Raw genomic sequence first — 14,986 nt, forward strand, 5'->3', positions numbered from 1 at the left:
TAAAATCAGTCATCATTTTTAACATGGTAGGTACTGTATGAATAATTTGATGAAGTGTTTTCAGATGGTTGAGAGAAGACTTGGGTATTCAGTACAGTTAAATAGCAAGAGTGTTGATTTTAGGAAACCTGACCTAAGGGGAAAAGTTTCTTTCCTTTATGTCTGACCTTCGACTCTGGCTAACAATTTCTTTTACCCCTCTAATACCCTCTGTCAACGTGTATTTACTACTAACAATTCACAGTTCAATCTGTTATTCACTCAACAAGGAAAGCAGGGGTCAGTAAATGCATAGATGAGCCAGCTTTTTTATTTTAGTTCTAATATCAACTTTCTTCCCGATCAATTCTTTTTGTCATAGATACTGACAACCATACAAATGGATCAATGAGTTAAAAGCCCATCTTTCTCCTTCAGACGAAAAAAAGATTCTAAATCCATCTGAATGATTTGCCAATAATAAAAAAGGCTCTTGAATAACTGAGTTAACTTTCTTGGTAATGATCATGCAGTGCTGTTTCCTCTGGAACCTTTAAAGAGTTAACATTCTTTGTTTGTTTTCCTAGAAAGTTATATTGATTCCTTTTAATTGCCCAGAATGTGAAACAGTTATATTTTAATGAATTATTTAGAGTTTTAGAAGAGAGCATGGACCTAAACAATAGATTAGAACTTTAATTCCTACTGATTTATTGCTTTTACCTCAACAGAAGATATTAAAAAGTTCAAATAGAATAAGTACCTGGATCTAGACTGGCCCACTTCCTCAAGAATCATAGAAAAGTGCTTCCAAGTTTTCTTGGTGTGGAATGAGTGAGAGGTAAGTTTCTTTGAATCACCAAACAAAGACAGGAAATAATCCTCCCCTTGCCCGACTACAGCTGGCTCAGAAGCATGGACTGGCAGAGACTTTTTCCTTGGAAATTTGAGTTTGTTGACTCCTTTCAAAGAAACCAAAGAGGGAAACAACAGAGATAGAAGTAAATAAAAGAAGATTTTAAAAGAGGACATCAAAAGAACCCAAAGCTACCACCTTTATTCTTTTCTCTTACCAGTTATATTCTTTATACACTTTACTGTCACAGTCAAACTCAGTGAGGACAGTTAAAAGCTTTAAACCAACATCTATAAAATAACCAGTAAGTATTTTTAGTGATGCTCAATTCCTAGAGGTTATTTCAGTTATCTAAAACTATCAATTATATCATCATAATTAAGATTCAACTGATTAAGTGGTACTAGAAGCATCGTGAGTTTCTCAATAGGTAAAACATTTGAGTCTCTCAAATTTGAATATGTTGTATATAAATACAGCTTTATTCTATTTTATACTAGATTTCCTCCCAAATTACTACTCACAAATTAAAGCCTCAAATGAGTCCTTTCCTACCAATGGTCTGAATTTTTGCCAGGTAAAGACTTAAATTCACTCTAATCAACTAAAATACCTTATTAGAAAGATAAAGTAATGCTCAATCAGATTCTAGTGTCCTCTTGGAAACTTACTCTGTTAAAATATTCACTACTAAGATTCAAAACCAAAATTGGTTTCATGATTTTGCATAGAAAGAACCATGTTGGAGAAATCTAATGATGTGTCTGCAAAGAGAGAGTAACCCTACAGAGAGACATCATGATGAAGCAGATCAAGTCATGTGTCTTGGATTTAAACAGACTTGCAGTTGTATCCCAGTTCTGTCACTTACTAAGCCAACTGATTTAAACTTTCCAATTCTCAGTTTTCCTGAACATAAAATAAGGCTAATATTATCTCGTGCAAGTGATGTGAGGATTGACGATAATGTAGGTAAGTGTCTAGCAGAGAATCTGGCCTTTAACAGGTGCTCAATAAATGGTAGCTATTATTGTAGCAAGGGGCTTTGGCTAATGTGTCCCTCGGCCAAAATCACCAAAGGATTAAGACAGTCTAGAGTGTGCTTTATATTCTTGTATCTTTAATGAAACCAAAGCAAAGGGAAAGAGGGAAAAAAACCCAGCACATTATTTCCTAAGAAGGATTCCTTGATGTATTTTGTTTAGAAGAGATGTCTGGAATTAAATTAGTTCATTCCCATTCAAGTGACTTTATTTAATTCTTAAATTCCTTTGAGGAAAAAGAATATACAGCATCGTTTTTAATAGCTCATCTTGAAGATGAAAATCTGTGTATTCTAAAAGAAGACACACTGATGTTTGTTCCAGTGGTTATTTCATCTAGAGGACCAGATGGAAATGAGCCAAACGCAACATCTCTGCAGACCCAGACCTATCTAGAGAGTCAGAATCTACAGTAACTGGAGCATAAGACTCCACCCCAGCACAGCTCTCATCCTGCAAGGGGGTAGCCACTGTGTTTGCTTGTTTACTAGGAGCTTTCAAGTTTATGTCACCCAAGTATAGAGCATACGCCATGATGATATAGTGCCAAAGGATGAGAAATATTACCTCTCTAGATATCAAATTCATAGTTTTCACTTTAAAGCATATAGATTTTGGTCAGTGTGAATTTTAGGAGGCTTCTTTGAAAAATGTATCTTAGGCAAACAAACAATGAAGCATAAGGAATATGCCAATAGTGGCAGTAGGTCAAAATCCTATATAACACTGTGTCAAAGGCTTAGGAAAATACCAGAGTCAAAAAGAAATATAGAGAAGCAGCAGTCAGGCCGCAAAGGCCCACAGGATGGTACAGGAAAATGAAGACAGCAGGCAGTTGTGGGTGTATTTGTGCTAACAGTTTTGAAACTTGTCTGTTGACTGGTAATTACAGGCCCCAAATCTAGCCTTTTCTAGGAGAAGGTACTTACTGATAGGTTCAGAGTCACAACTTATTTTATCCAGCACACTGACTATGTGCTAGGTGATTTTCATAAATATCTCACTTAACCCTTGGGATTGCCCTGTGACGTTGATATTTTAATCCTCACTTTGTAGTCGTGGAAAATGGGACTCAGATACTAAATATCTTACCTAATGTCTCACATTTTGAACCTAGGTCCTCTGTTTCCAAGGACAATGGTTTTTCAGTAAACCATGGTAACATACCCTCAAAGTTCTCTAACCGTGGTGACTATCGCTGAGTGCGTTGTTGGCAACTGTCAAAACTTGACTGCTGTTTTATTTTCCTCTCCTCCAAATTCTGTATTGTTTCTTCCCTTTCTCACCACCATTTTTATTACCTACCTTGTATTTCTCTTATCTGCCTTTCCTTACTTAAGCCCTGGTCTCCTAAAGGCACAGCATACACGAGACATTGCTTAATCTTCCCGGTAGCATTCAGAGGAAGGGCGGCTAATGCTCTATGGTAGAATTTTTAATTATCTAGCAATTTTAGAGTATCTAAGTGGTCAACCTTTGAACCATTATGGTAACTCCAAGATATTTTCATCATAGAGACGATGTATTTGGCCACAGATATTTCTACGACTGAACATGACTCCAATGCTAGAATCAGTGAGCGTAGTCGAGTTATTCTGCATACGACATTAAGAAATTAGTACTATTAGAGACAAACAACCGTGATTCTGGCCTCTAGGTACATAAGGAACTCTACTGAACTATTTGCTTTAAAAACAGTGTAAGTAAATCGGTATATGTTTTGCTTACCCAAATTGTTTTTGGACTGGGGATGGCTCACTAAAGAAGATTTAGGAGACTTTGATCCAGCTGTTGATATAGTTACTCCACTAACCTGAGGGCTAGACGGATAGTAACTGACAGATGTTTCATCGGATAATGACTGTGACAATGACAGTGCCGGGGTGTCTGAATCTGTAGACCTTGACAAGAAATGCACTAAAGATCGCTGGGTTGTTGAGAGACCGTCATGTGTGTCTTCTATTCTGTGTGAGAAAATTAGTATAACAAACAAAGTGAGAAAGTCAAAGTGACAGACTATGAATACGCAAAGCATGAACAATCATTATCATCCAGAGTTCTGCTTTGTAAGGGTATTGTGCATCTAACACAAGCACAAGAACATCTTATATTTCTAGTTTTAACAATCTAAATAAAACTCTGTGTCAAGTCATGCTTTTATTTTTTCTTCTATTTGATTTTTAAATTCCGACATTAGATGGTTCTGCAAAAGTATAAAAGCAGAAAGAAGAAAATAAAAATTACTATAATTCCACCAACTAAAAATTTTACTATTTCCTTCCAAGCTTTTCATTTTTTATTAATTTTTTTTTATTAAAGTGTAGTTGATTTACAATATTATAGTAGTTTTAGGTGTACAACATAGTGATTCAACATTTTTTCCTTCAAGGCTTTTAAATGCTTTTTTTCACTCAAAATTGAGACTCTATAAACCATTTATATCCCACTTTTATCACTTATTACATTATATTTCCCTTTCCATTAACATGAAAAACATGATTATAATTTCTGTTTAATATATCATGGTTTACTGTACCTTTTCCCATTAATTTTTGCTGCTGTTTAATTTTGCTACATTTATAAAGATTCTAGAGTTGATGTTTGCTTTCAAGTACACTTTACAAATGAGTAACAGAAATACAGCACACGTGTGTATACATGTGTGCACTTGTGTACGTGTGTGGATGGTGACAGGAACAGCACAAAAGAGGGAGAAGAAAAACTTAATTTCCAGGTATTATTTTTATATGTAAATCTTACTATGAACAAGAATTTTTCCCTTCTAAAAAAAAAGACAAATGAACTTATTTACAAAACAGAAACAGACTCGCAGACATAGGAAACAAACCTGCAGTTATTAGGGAGGGAAGGGGGTGGGAAGGGATAAACTGGGAGTTCGAGATTTGAAGATACTAATTACTATATATAAAATAGATAAACAAGTTTCTAATGTCTAGCACAGGGAACTATATTCAATATCTCATAGTAACCTATGGTGAAAAAGAATATGAAAACGAATATATGTATGTTCCTATATGACTAAATTATTGTGCCGTACACCAGAAACTGACACGTTTGTAAACTGACTATACTTCAATAAAAATATATATAAAATTTTTTCCTTTCTTTTTTATAAATATAAAAGTATTTGTTAACTAGTGTGCCATCATTTAAACAAAGTCTCTAAACTACAGTAAAGTTTTTTTTTAATTGAGTTATAGTCAGTTTACAATGTTGTGTCAATTTCTGGTGTACAGCACAATTCTTCAGTCATACATGAACATACATATATTCATTTTCATATTCTTCCAGTATAGTTTTTATAAGTAAAACAATATTCTCATGGAGTAGTTCATGAAAAGGCTGATGACAACTGCTTTTGAGTCACATTGAGGCTCTTCCCAGGAACCTCAAAGCAATCCATGTGTGTGTGGTTTGATGCTTGAGTTGTGAACAAAGTCCTGGGGTCCAACCCTTTAGCTCTCTGAAAAACTAGGTCCACGGCCAGACCGAGCCCTTCCTGCTGGGGGCCACATATCCAGCCACTGTAAGTCCGGGGCAAGTATTTTGCTTCCATGCATGCTTTGTCTCTATTTTGATATCTTTGTTTTCCAGAGTTCCTATAAAGCTATTTTAGCCAGTCTTCTGTTTTTTGTTTTTGTTTTTCCAATGTTTCCACAAGGGAACAAAGGCCTGAACCTTCCTAATCTGCCATCTCGCTGATGTTAGTCTCAATCTCTTTGTTTACCGAGAGGGAATCACGCAAAACCAGACTTCTCTAAGTGTACCTCTCAGAAGGCACAGATAACTCAGGCAATTCTTTGAAGTAAAAGTTAATGGCATTGGCTTTGAACACTGCATTATTACTAGCCCAGTACTTGATCAAGCTTGAGCACATGCCCTACTGCTGACTCTTCAACCACTCATCTTTGTCAAAAAAGCTCCAACACTCGAAGATACACTCGAGTATGACTGTGGTGGTAACAAAAAGGAGACTACAGAGGTCTATTGTCAAATTACAAATATTTCATCTCTGTTTAAACGGAGACAGGATCATATGACATAATTTTCCCTTGACACTGGATAGAATAAGCAAAAAAAAGGACCTTTCTTGTTCAAAGTTCCTTACATCTGGGTTTCATTACAGACAACTGGCTGTATCTTTTCAGCATGTTCATTTTGTAAGTTCTGATTCTTTTCCCCCCTCCGGTAAAACAATAGCGTTTCCAAATAAATTTAATTCCACAGAAGATTCACAATAAGCCTTTGCAAATGTTGTGATCAAAGAAATCTGGTCTAGGGTCACAGGGTGCTCTTGTTTTTGTAGTTGAATAAGAAGCTTCTAATGGCTGCATACATCTTGGAAGAGCTGAAACGTTTTAGGAAGAGCCCATTGTCTGAACCCTGCACCCGCAGACCTGTTAGACTCCTTTTGGAAGACGAGAGATTTTCCCTTAGTGCTTGGTTAGCTTTTCCTTTCCCATGTGAAATTTTCCAAGCCCCTTCTTGATATTTTGCTTCCTCTGTAATTGACTAGCACTAAACCAGAGGCAGTTATAAAAGTCCATTTCCAACATTTCAGTGTTATTTTGGGAGATGCTGCATTTGGTAATACTGAACATTATTTAAATCTCAGATGAGCTCTAAGAAGAAATATTTTCAAAATGGACTTGAACTGAACAGTAAACACAGGACATGTAGGTCCAAAGTAACATTAGCTTTAAATTGTGTATATTCAATATTAGGGATTTTTTTTTTTTAGAAAACCAATGCTAATGTTTTGAGAGAATGATTTACATTAATAGTAAAAATAAAGAGTTGTAGTTTTTATTTAATATCCTCACAGACATTTCCAAAACCAAAGTTCTCTAGCAATTCTCTGTCCCCAGGTGAGTAAATTAGTTCTAAAGAAATTGTCTGTCAATTACCTTAACATGTTAGATATGAGCTTTGGAATCTCAACCAGGTCTGATAAGATGGAGATCTGTCTGGGTGAATTTTTATACCAGTCAAAAACTAACCTAAACCTTTTAAAACAGTGGTTGGGGAAATTGTTGTATGCTATAATTAACTAATTTTAGAAAATTTGTAGAATAAATTCTAGTTCTATTTCATAAGATGTTTTGAAACAAGAGATCAAATACTCCATCCTTATTCTCTAAAATTTAGTCCCTTCTCTTCTCTTATTTATGCCTTTCTTACTGTACTTGATTCTCCATTTTATCTTCCTGGTGGTGGACTTCACTCTGCAGAGCCGCCAACATTTCCTGAATGGCTTGTTTGTCTTTCTTCTCGGCTGGAAGAGAAGTCTCTTTTCTTTTCTGGGAAAATAAAATTGACATTAGGCAATGAATATAGCTGAGGTTCAAGGCAGATTTTCTTTTTCAAGTGACCTCACCTGTTAATCTAACTACCTTAGAGTACCTGCCAGACTTCATGATTTTTTTACCAAGTTGGTGCCAGAACCAGGATTCTAATGCGAATACGTGAGTGCTGACATCGCCAATACTGACACTGGCTAAGAATATTAAACAAATCAAGATGGAGGTGTGTAGCATGCACTGGAAGTGGCTCAAGAGGCAGGGAGGTAACGCAGCAAAGCTACTTTTACGGTCACAACTTTCACATCTGGTCAACACTGCCTGTTAGAACACTATGAGGTAACGTCTCCATAGTTACAAAGTTCCAGCCTCTGAACAGTTACTATGTTAACGCTGCACCTGCTTTGCAGTTTGCAGTCGTCAAATAACGTAACTTGCTTTTAGGAGAGCTGTATCTTCTACCAGACAAACTCTGCCATCGAAATGTTTGATATCCTGTTTTGGATTTCTGAGAGTCAAGGCTAGCGCATGAACATTGAGGGAGTTACTCATTGTTTTGGGGGTTTTTGTTTGTTTTGGCAAATGCTCTTTGAACACAGGGAAACAGCCAGGAAGCAGAAACAGAAAACTTGTTTACTCTCAAGGCAAAAAGAAACCTACTGGTATAAATAGTGAAATCACGAAATTTATCACATAATGAGGCAAGTAAGCTAGAGGAGAATAAACATTTGACTATATTTTCTCCATTTCAGAGATGAAGCAAAATTCCTTATCAGCATTATAGGCCAATTATGTAAGTACAGGATAAAGAGAGTTAAAATTTTATTAGAAATTTTGCTTTTGCTTAAAAAAGAATTAAAATAGATTTATTATTTCTTGCCACTGTCCCAGTTTCCCTAACTCTACTTGTCCGTATGGTTTTCCAGCTGTTAAAAATTTCTGTACTTGAATTACATACATTAGCGCGGTGTCATTATGATCTCATTTGTTTTATCAGTAAGCCTACTCACGTTTTCCAACATAGTTTGGAGAAACAAAAATTCTGTTAACTGAGAAAAACTTTGGAGAGTGTGAATGTTTCAACGGTCATTTCTTACACAGAATACTTCCTTTATTTCCCTTCCCCAAATTAGAGCGTGTGTGCAATTAAAACCGATTTCCTCTTCTGCTGCTTCTCAGACTAAGCCAGTGGTTTTCCAGAGGAGACAAAGTGAACCATAAGGGGAATTTTGTAAATATAAGGGGACATTAATGGTAGTCATAAAGATCTGGTGGGGTGCTCCTGGCATTTAGTGGGCAGGATCCGGAAATGCGAGACTTTCTGCAATGTGGCAGATAATTCTTCTTGGCAAAGAAATTTTCCCATGTGCCACATGACCTGCCAGACATTCATGTAGATGAAAAATAGTTTATAATTATCTGAGCCTAAAGCCTAGCTCCATATTCCATGTAAATGCAAAATATTTTTGTACACTTTTAATATTTACCAAATTTTCCAGGAAGTAGCTATTATTTACATTGAGGGAAGATTATATATTTGTTTGTTCAAATAGACATTTTCCAAGAGTTGTTCATCAGTCTGGAAAAATTGCATCATCAATGGCTACACCACTTGGTGCATTCATGTGGTTGATATAATTTATCTGACAGAGTTTGTAATGGCAGCAACAATAACAGTAACAAAATCAAGCTGAATCTGATGAATCCTCTAACTTACACAAAATACAGAGAACAGAAGAGCACATCAGCCAATAGATCAAGAGATTTAAAAGACACACTTTGTAATTTGTGGATATGATTTCTATCCTAATTCAAGCAAGCTGCAAAAAATTCATAAGACATTGGAAATTTAAGTACACTGGATATTTAATGATATTAAGGGATAACTGTTAAGTATTTAAGGTGTATTATGGCATTATGACTGAATTTCTTAAAAAGACTCCTTGTTGTTTAGAGATGCTTACTGAAACATCTATAGATAAAATGATATGATGTTAGATCTGCCTCAAAATAATACAGCAGGTAGAGAGCGGATGAAGATGTAGACGACAAAGACGCACTGTGACTCCCAATTGTTGAAGCTGAGTAATGTGTGCATGGAGCTTTGTTATCCGCTATGCTTATTTTTTTCCTGTTAATGTTCAAAATTCTCCATAGTAAAAAGGCTAAGGAAGGAAGGGTCATTTGGGGATGTGTGGACTCCATACACTGACGGCATCTTCATCAAGGCTATCTCTGATTCAGGAAAGACAGGATCAAGCTAGAACCGAAAGGGAAAAGCAGAAGCACTATTTATGAAGTTCAAGTCTTCCCACAGGCTCTCTCACAATGGCTTTGGAAGATGGGAATTTCCCTTATCCAAGGTTATATGGCCAATCGATGGAAGAGCCAGAATTCGGCCCCACATCCATCTGCTATAAAGGCCTCATCGCTATACTCTGCATTTCTCTGCTGTAGCTCCTGTCCAATGTCTTCCTAACTCTTTCCATGGTAGCTGCCCAAATACTTATCTACTCCCAAGCCAGCTTTGTCCTGATCTTTCTCCCTGCTCTGTGGTCTGTTCTCAGACCACTTTCTCCCAACTTCCACACTCTGTGTCATTTCTCTTTGGCCGTTTCCTCTGCTGGAACATCAGAGTGCTGTATTAGAAACTGAAGCCCCGTAAGAGTAGATACGGGGCAGAATTGGGATGATGAAAATTGAGTTTTATAGTGTGATTTTACCTTGATTACAAAAAAATTAAAAGTGGCAAAACACCATATTCAGCAATTTAAAAAAATAGACAAAACATTGTATGTACATAATTTTTAAAAGTTGAAAAACACAAAGAATTGGCTTTATGTATTCTAGTCATCTGTCTCCACATATGGAGACACATTTGCACAGTAGGGGATTTTTTTTTAAGTCAGTAATATAAACGAAAATTCTTAGTAAGTGAAGGCTGTACATGTACAGAGAATTTTCTTCCCTTCTCTGGCTATGGGTGGGAAATCCCAAACTGAGTAATATGCAGTTGAGGATTACAATTTAAAACATGATATGTTCCACTAAGATTCAAAGAGTTTGTATGTCTAGGAATGCAGTTTCACATTTGCGCCCATACAAATAGGGTATAAATTCCTATTGTAAAGCATCTTGCTAGTCTAAAAATGTACCATGTTTCTTCATTTCCTTCACACAGACCCACCTGCAAATAACACAGCCCTGAACACAGGTGCTATTATTTCACTTTGATGCCAGGGTCATTTTAAGGTTCATAGAGAAGATAAAGGGCCACTTACTGGGAGGTTCAAGTTTCAGATAGTTTGTTCATATACGTTCTTGGCCCTTCCTAGTCACAAAAATCTATTGCCAAACAACACTAAGATCTCCCACCTGCATATGCGATACTAAATGTCAAACGATGGTTTGAATCCTCCGACATCCACGTCAGTTTCAGCAGTGGATCATGAACAACTGCACAGCTACTTCACACACAGGGTACATGCATTGAGGCTTAGCCTTTATCCATCAAACACGTCTACCTATGCTCTCTAGAGGAGTAACATGCTTATTCTAAGACAGGGCATCTCAGACTTGTTCAGAAGGCAGAGATCTAAAACATATGATCTTATTTGCAGAACACCATTTTCTTTGTAAAACATTTTTTAAAGATACAAACCAATATATTTTTATTTTATCTATGTGCTATTTTCACGTACTTTTACTAGCAAAAAGAAATCCACCTTATATTATCCATATACCATATAAACTCACAACCACCAGCTCACGTCTTAAAATAAAATACCCAACAAACTGTTGAGCCAAGAACAAGAGATTGGTTTTGAGTTTTCCTATTGATATGAATTTGCAATTTCATTTTCTTCTGCCATCCACTGGCAATCTTCAGCAGAAAAGTGGTGTCTGGAGCCAAAGACTTGTAAAAAGTTATTGGAGAACAATTTGAATTGAGAAAATGCTATCAGCTGTCTTTTTTTTTCCCTTTGCAAACAGGGTAAAATTGTTAAGTGTACAATAGAGGATTGTTGACTACAGGTACGACATTGTACAGCAAGTCTGTAGAACACACTCATCTTGTTTAACCTAAATTTCCTGCTTGTTGACTATTAACTCCCCATTCTCCTTCCCCCAGCCCCTGGCAACCACTGTTGTACTCTGATTCTATAAATTTCACTATTTTAGATACCTCATATGCAGCCTTTAACATAGAAAAAAAAAATCAGTCTTACTTTATGCATACAAGAAATAATAGGTAGCTGAGTTGCCCCAAATTGGTGACTCATTTTTATTTTTTGGTTTGTGGATAAACTAATGAACTCATTTTACACATACACACACACACACACACACATCTAGTCTATCAAGAGAAAGGTGGAATACTCAAAATGAGATCTCACTGAGTGGAAAAATTAGAACTTCATTGGTTCTCGGCAAATTATTTCTGGAAGTAGAAAAAGACTTCTCATAAAACCAGATAGCTGAAAAAAATTTTTTCTTAAATACAGTAACCTAAATTTGGTATTTAAATAAGACACTGCATCAATATTCTATCAGCACAGGTATGTGGGAAAGCATATCTGAATTTGATTTACATAATTATTTTTATAGTACTTGTTAATTATAGAATTTTAGAGTTAGAAGATACTTTGAAAAACATACTAGTTCCACACCTGGAAAACTTTATGTTACATAATAGGTGACGTTATTTAAATAACACAACAAAAATATTTTAAAATATCTTTTGATATAGAAACACAGATTTAGTTCTGCCCTGTTTAACACCCTTGCTTCAATTTGTCATTGAGTGCTTATAACATTCATTCTTAAAGGTGCTCTGTATTTACTGTATGTTTCTCATTCCCAACAATTCAATGCTAATCATCACTATTAACTCAATCTTGGGTTAATGCAGAGATCTGAGGCAAGGGGTATCTGGCAAGAGGCTGATGAGGCTCTGATGAGGCTGGGGGACAGGGAGCAGAGGCCGGGGAGAGGTTAGACAGTGATAGAAGGTAAGTGAGAGCTGATGGAGAGGCCAGATCCTCAGGGTCTGATTGGTCAGTGGGCCAAAGACTGACAGGATCTGACTTCTGTCTTAAAAAGGCCACTTTGGCTTCTATATTGAAAATAGCTTGTAAATTCAGTTCATTTGTATCTTTACAGAAACAGACTCACAGACATAGGAAACAAACATGGTTACAGGAGAGGGAAGGGAGTGGGAAGGGATAAATTGGAAGTTCAAGATTTGCAGATACTAACTCTTATATGTAAAACAGATAGACAACAAGTTTATACTGTATAGCACAGAGAACTGTATTCAACTTCTTGTAGTAACCTATCATGAAGAAGAATATGAAAAGGAATATATATATACGTACACATATAACTGAAACATGATGTCGTACACCAGAACTTGACACAACATTGTAAACTGACTACTTCAATCAAAAAAAGAAAGAAAGAAAAGAAAATAGCTTGAATGAGAGCAAGAAGCAGAGAAATCAGAGGAGGAGATCTTTGCCATCATTCCAGAAGAGCTTATGGTGCTGGGCACCGCCGTGTGCAATGAAGGTGATGAGACAAAGTCAGATTCTGAATGCATTCTGAAGGAAATGCTGGCAGAATTTGGTGGTAGATTAGAAGTGAGGTATGAGAGAAGGCGAGTAGGCAAGATGACTCCAGGGATTTAGGTCTGAGCAACTACAGCTGTCAGTTTACTGACAGGTAGACAGATGATAGATAGATAGATAGATAGATAGATAGATAGATAGATAGATAGATAGATAGATAGATAGATAGATAGAAAGAAAGATAGATAGATAGATAGATAGATAGATAGATAGATAGATAGATAGATAGATAGATAAGGATGATTAGACAGACTATCTAACATATGCAGCATAGACAAGATTTTTCTCACTTAAAAGAGTGTTGGAAACAATCAGAAATTAATTGTGAGAGAGAGACTAACTGGTTTACCCAAGGTCACCTTGCTAGGAAGGTACAAACTTGGCCTTGAGTATTGCTCAGGGGTTGCACTGTTCTTTTTGCCCTCAAGCACAGTGGCTCCTGCAAACGTCTCAAGTTTTTGGTCAGCAGAAGTCCAATACCGTGTTTGGGATTTTGAGAATTCAAAGATTTTACATAATTCAAGACAGTTTATAGAGCTAATCAGAAATGTTCTGTTTCAGCTGGTGTCTGCTGTAATACAGATCTGCAAGCCCCACATCCTGCAAATGTGATTAAGAGTAAAGATATTTGTATTTTAAGGTCTGTTTTTCAAGTGCAAAGAATAATTAATTGAAAAATACAGTGGACAGGGTTGAAGATTATTTGGGATCTAGAGGCATATACACCTGCGGCTTCAAAGCTGATTATACCATCATAGTTTTATTAGCATTTGTTTTCTTTTGGCCACTTAGAAAATGTATGTTTTCACTGTAGAATGAGATCTAATAGTTATTCAGTAAAGAATATTTTTCTTTGGCTGAGGAATGCAAATTTGGTGCTAGGTATGAGTTCTAAAATATTATATTTATATCAGATTTCCAAACTTTTTTTGTATCAAAAGCAATACTAGTTGAGACATTTTCCAAGTAAAATGAATTATACCTGCTGAAAGTACTCCTGGTTCTCATTTTAAGTTGCTGATTTTTTAAAAAAAAGTCTGACCTTGAGGACAGCTGCCAGTTGGCACAGAACACAATGAAGATGAGAAGAGAGACACTGGCCAAAGCAAACCCCTGAGTCTACCAAATCTGCCCATGGACTCTTTCATGTCTCCGTAGAGCATCTGGGGTCTTGGAGTTGAAGGCTCATCCTTGGCAAACTCCCAGCTAGTCTAGATTCAGGGCATTTTACAAAGCGTAGTAGCATCCTCGGGTTCTGCTTGTTAAGACTTGCAAAGTCCTATGGACTCGCAGCTCCAATCTTCAGCTGAATTTGGATATAGGAAATTAGCAATTACAAAGTGTTCTTTCTGCCAGAAATCACATGCTGCTGCCATTACTTTGCTCTGTGATGAAACAGGTCATTTTAATCCTTTGTAGTAGGTGGAACAATGTGTACTCGACCAACCAAAAGGGAAAATACTTCTTAACTCAAGGGAGGTATTTGCAGCTACCACATGTGGACTTAGGTACATAATAGGAAAAGTAATCTTTTCTCCCCCAAATGAAAACCTTTTAAAGTGATCTTGAAGTGCAACTGGCAAAGCTCCCTCCACTTTAACGAGAGACTTTGTAAATTCGCCAAAGTTTAATACCACCAGACCACACTAAACTAGGTTTCCAACAGCCACGTGAAAGGAGATGTGAAGCAATTACACAGGAAATGGTGTTTACTTGAACTTTAAGATATTGCCTCAATTACTTTTTTCCATTGGCAAGGAATGCACGAGCTGGAGTGAGGCAAGCCTGCGCATTTCATCCCAGTGATTAGCGCAGTGACTGGTCTGATTAGTGACTCAAGTAGTTCTACAGCTGATGGGACCTTCGGCGTTACCTAGGGCAACTTTCTCATTTGACAGATGAGGAGATTAAGGTCCAGCGGATGCACTCAGTTGCCCTCAGTCGTTCTTCTAGTTGGTGACAGTCAGGTCTTGAATAGAAGGAAAAGACCCAGCATCCTACAGAATTTGGATACTTGTATCTCCCTTTCGGCTTTTAAGTCAAATCCAAACTATCTTGCTTTTTTTCTTGATCTGTTTTTGTTTTTTTTCCTTCTGTGTGTTTTAGGATGGCAAAAATTCCCCATGGTGATACTTCTATCTGCTCAGTCACTCAAAC

At 36.6% G+C, this 14,986-nt stretch overlaps 1 protein-coding gene across 31 annotated transcripts in view; it reads right to left on the reverse strand.

Moving 5' to 3' along the window:
- The window catches only part of LMNTD1 (lamin tail domain containing 1), a 314,635-nt gene that overhangs the window by 24,726 nt on the left and 274,923 nt on the right, over window positions 1-14,986 (reverse strand). For all 31 annotated transcript variants that reach the window (XM_074357488.1, XM_074357490.1, XM_074357489.1 and 28 more), the window contains 3 exons: window positions 7,081-7,199; window positions 3,607-3,842; window positions 743-941 (listed from right to left, as the gene is read on the reverse strand). In XM_074357488.1, the coding sequence (XP_074213589.1) occupies window positions 743-941; window positions 3,607-3,842; window positions 7,081-7,199 (554 nt within the window). The remainder of the gene's footprint in view (window positions 1-742; window positions 942-3,606; window positions 3,843-7,080; window positions 7,200-14,986) is intronic.

Source organism: Camelus bactrianus, chromosome 34 (assembly GCF_048773025.1).
Source record: "Camelus bactrianus isolate YW-2024 breed Bactrian camel chromosome 34, ASM4877302v1, whole genome shotgun sequence".
NCBI classification, from domain to species: domain Eukaryota; kingdom Metazoa; phylum Chordata; class Mammalia; order Artiodactyla; family Camelidae; genus Camelus; species Camelus bactrianus.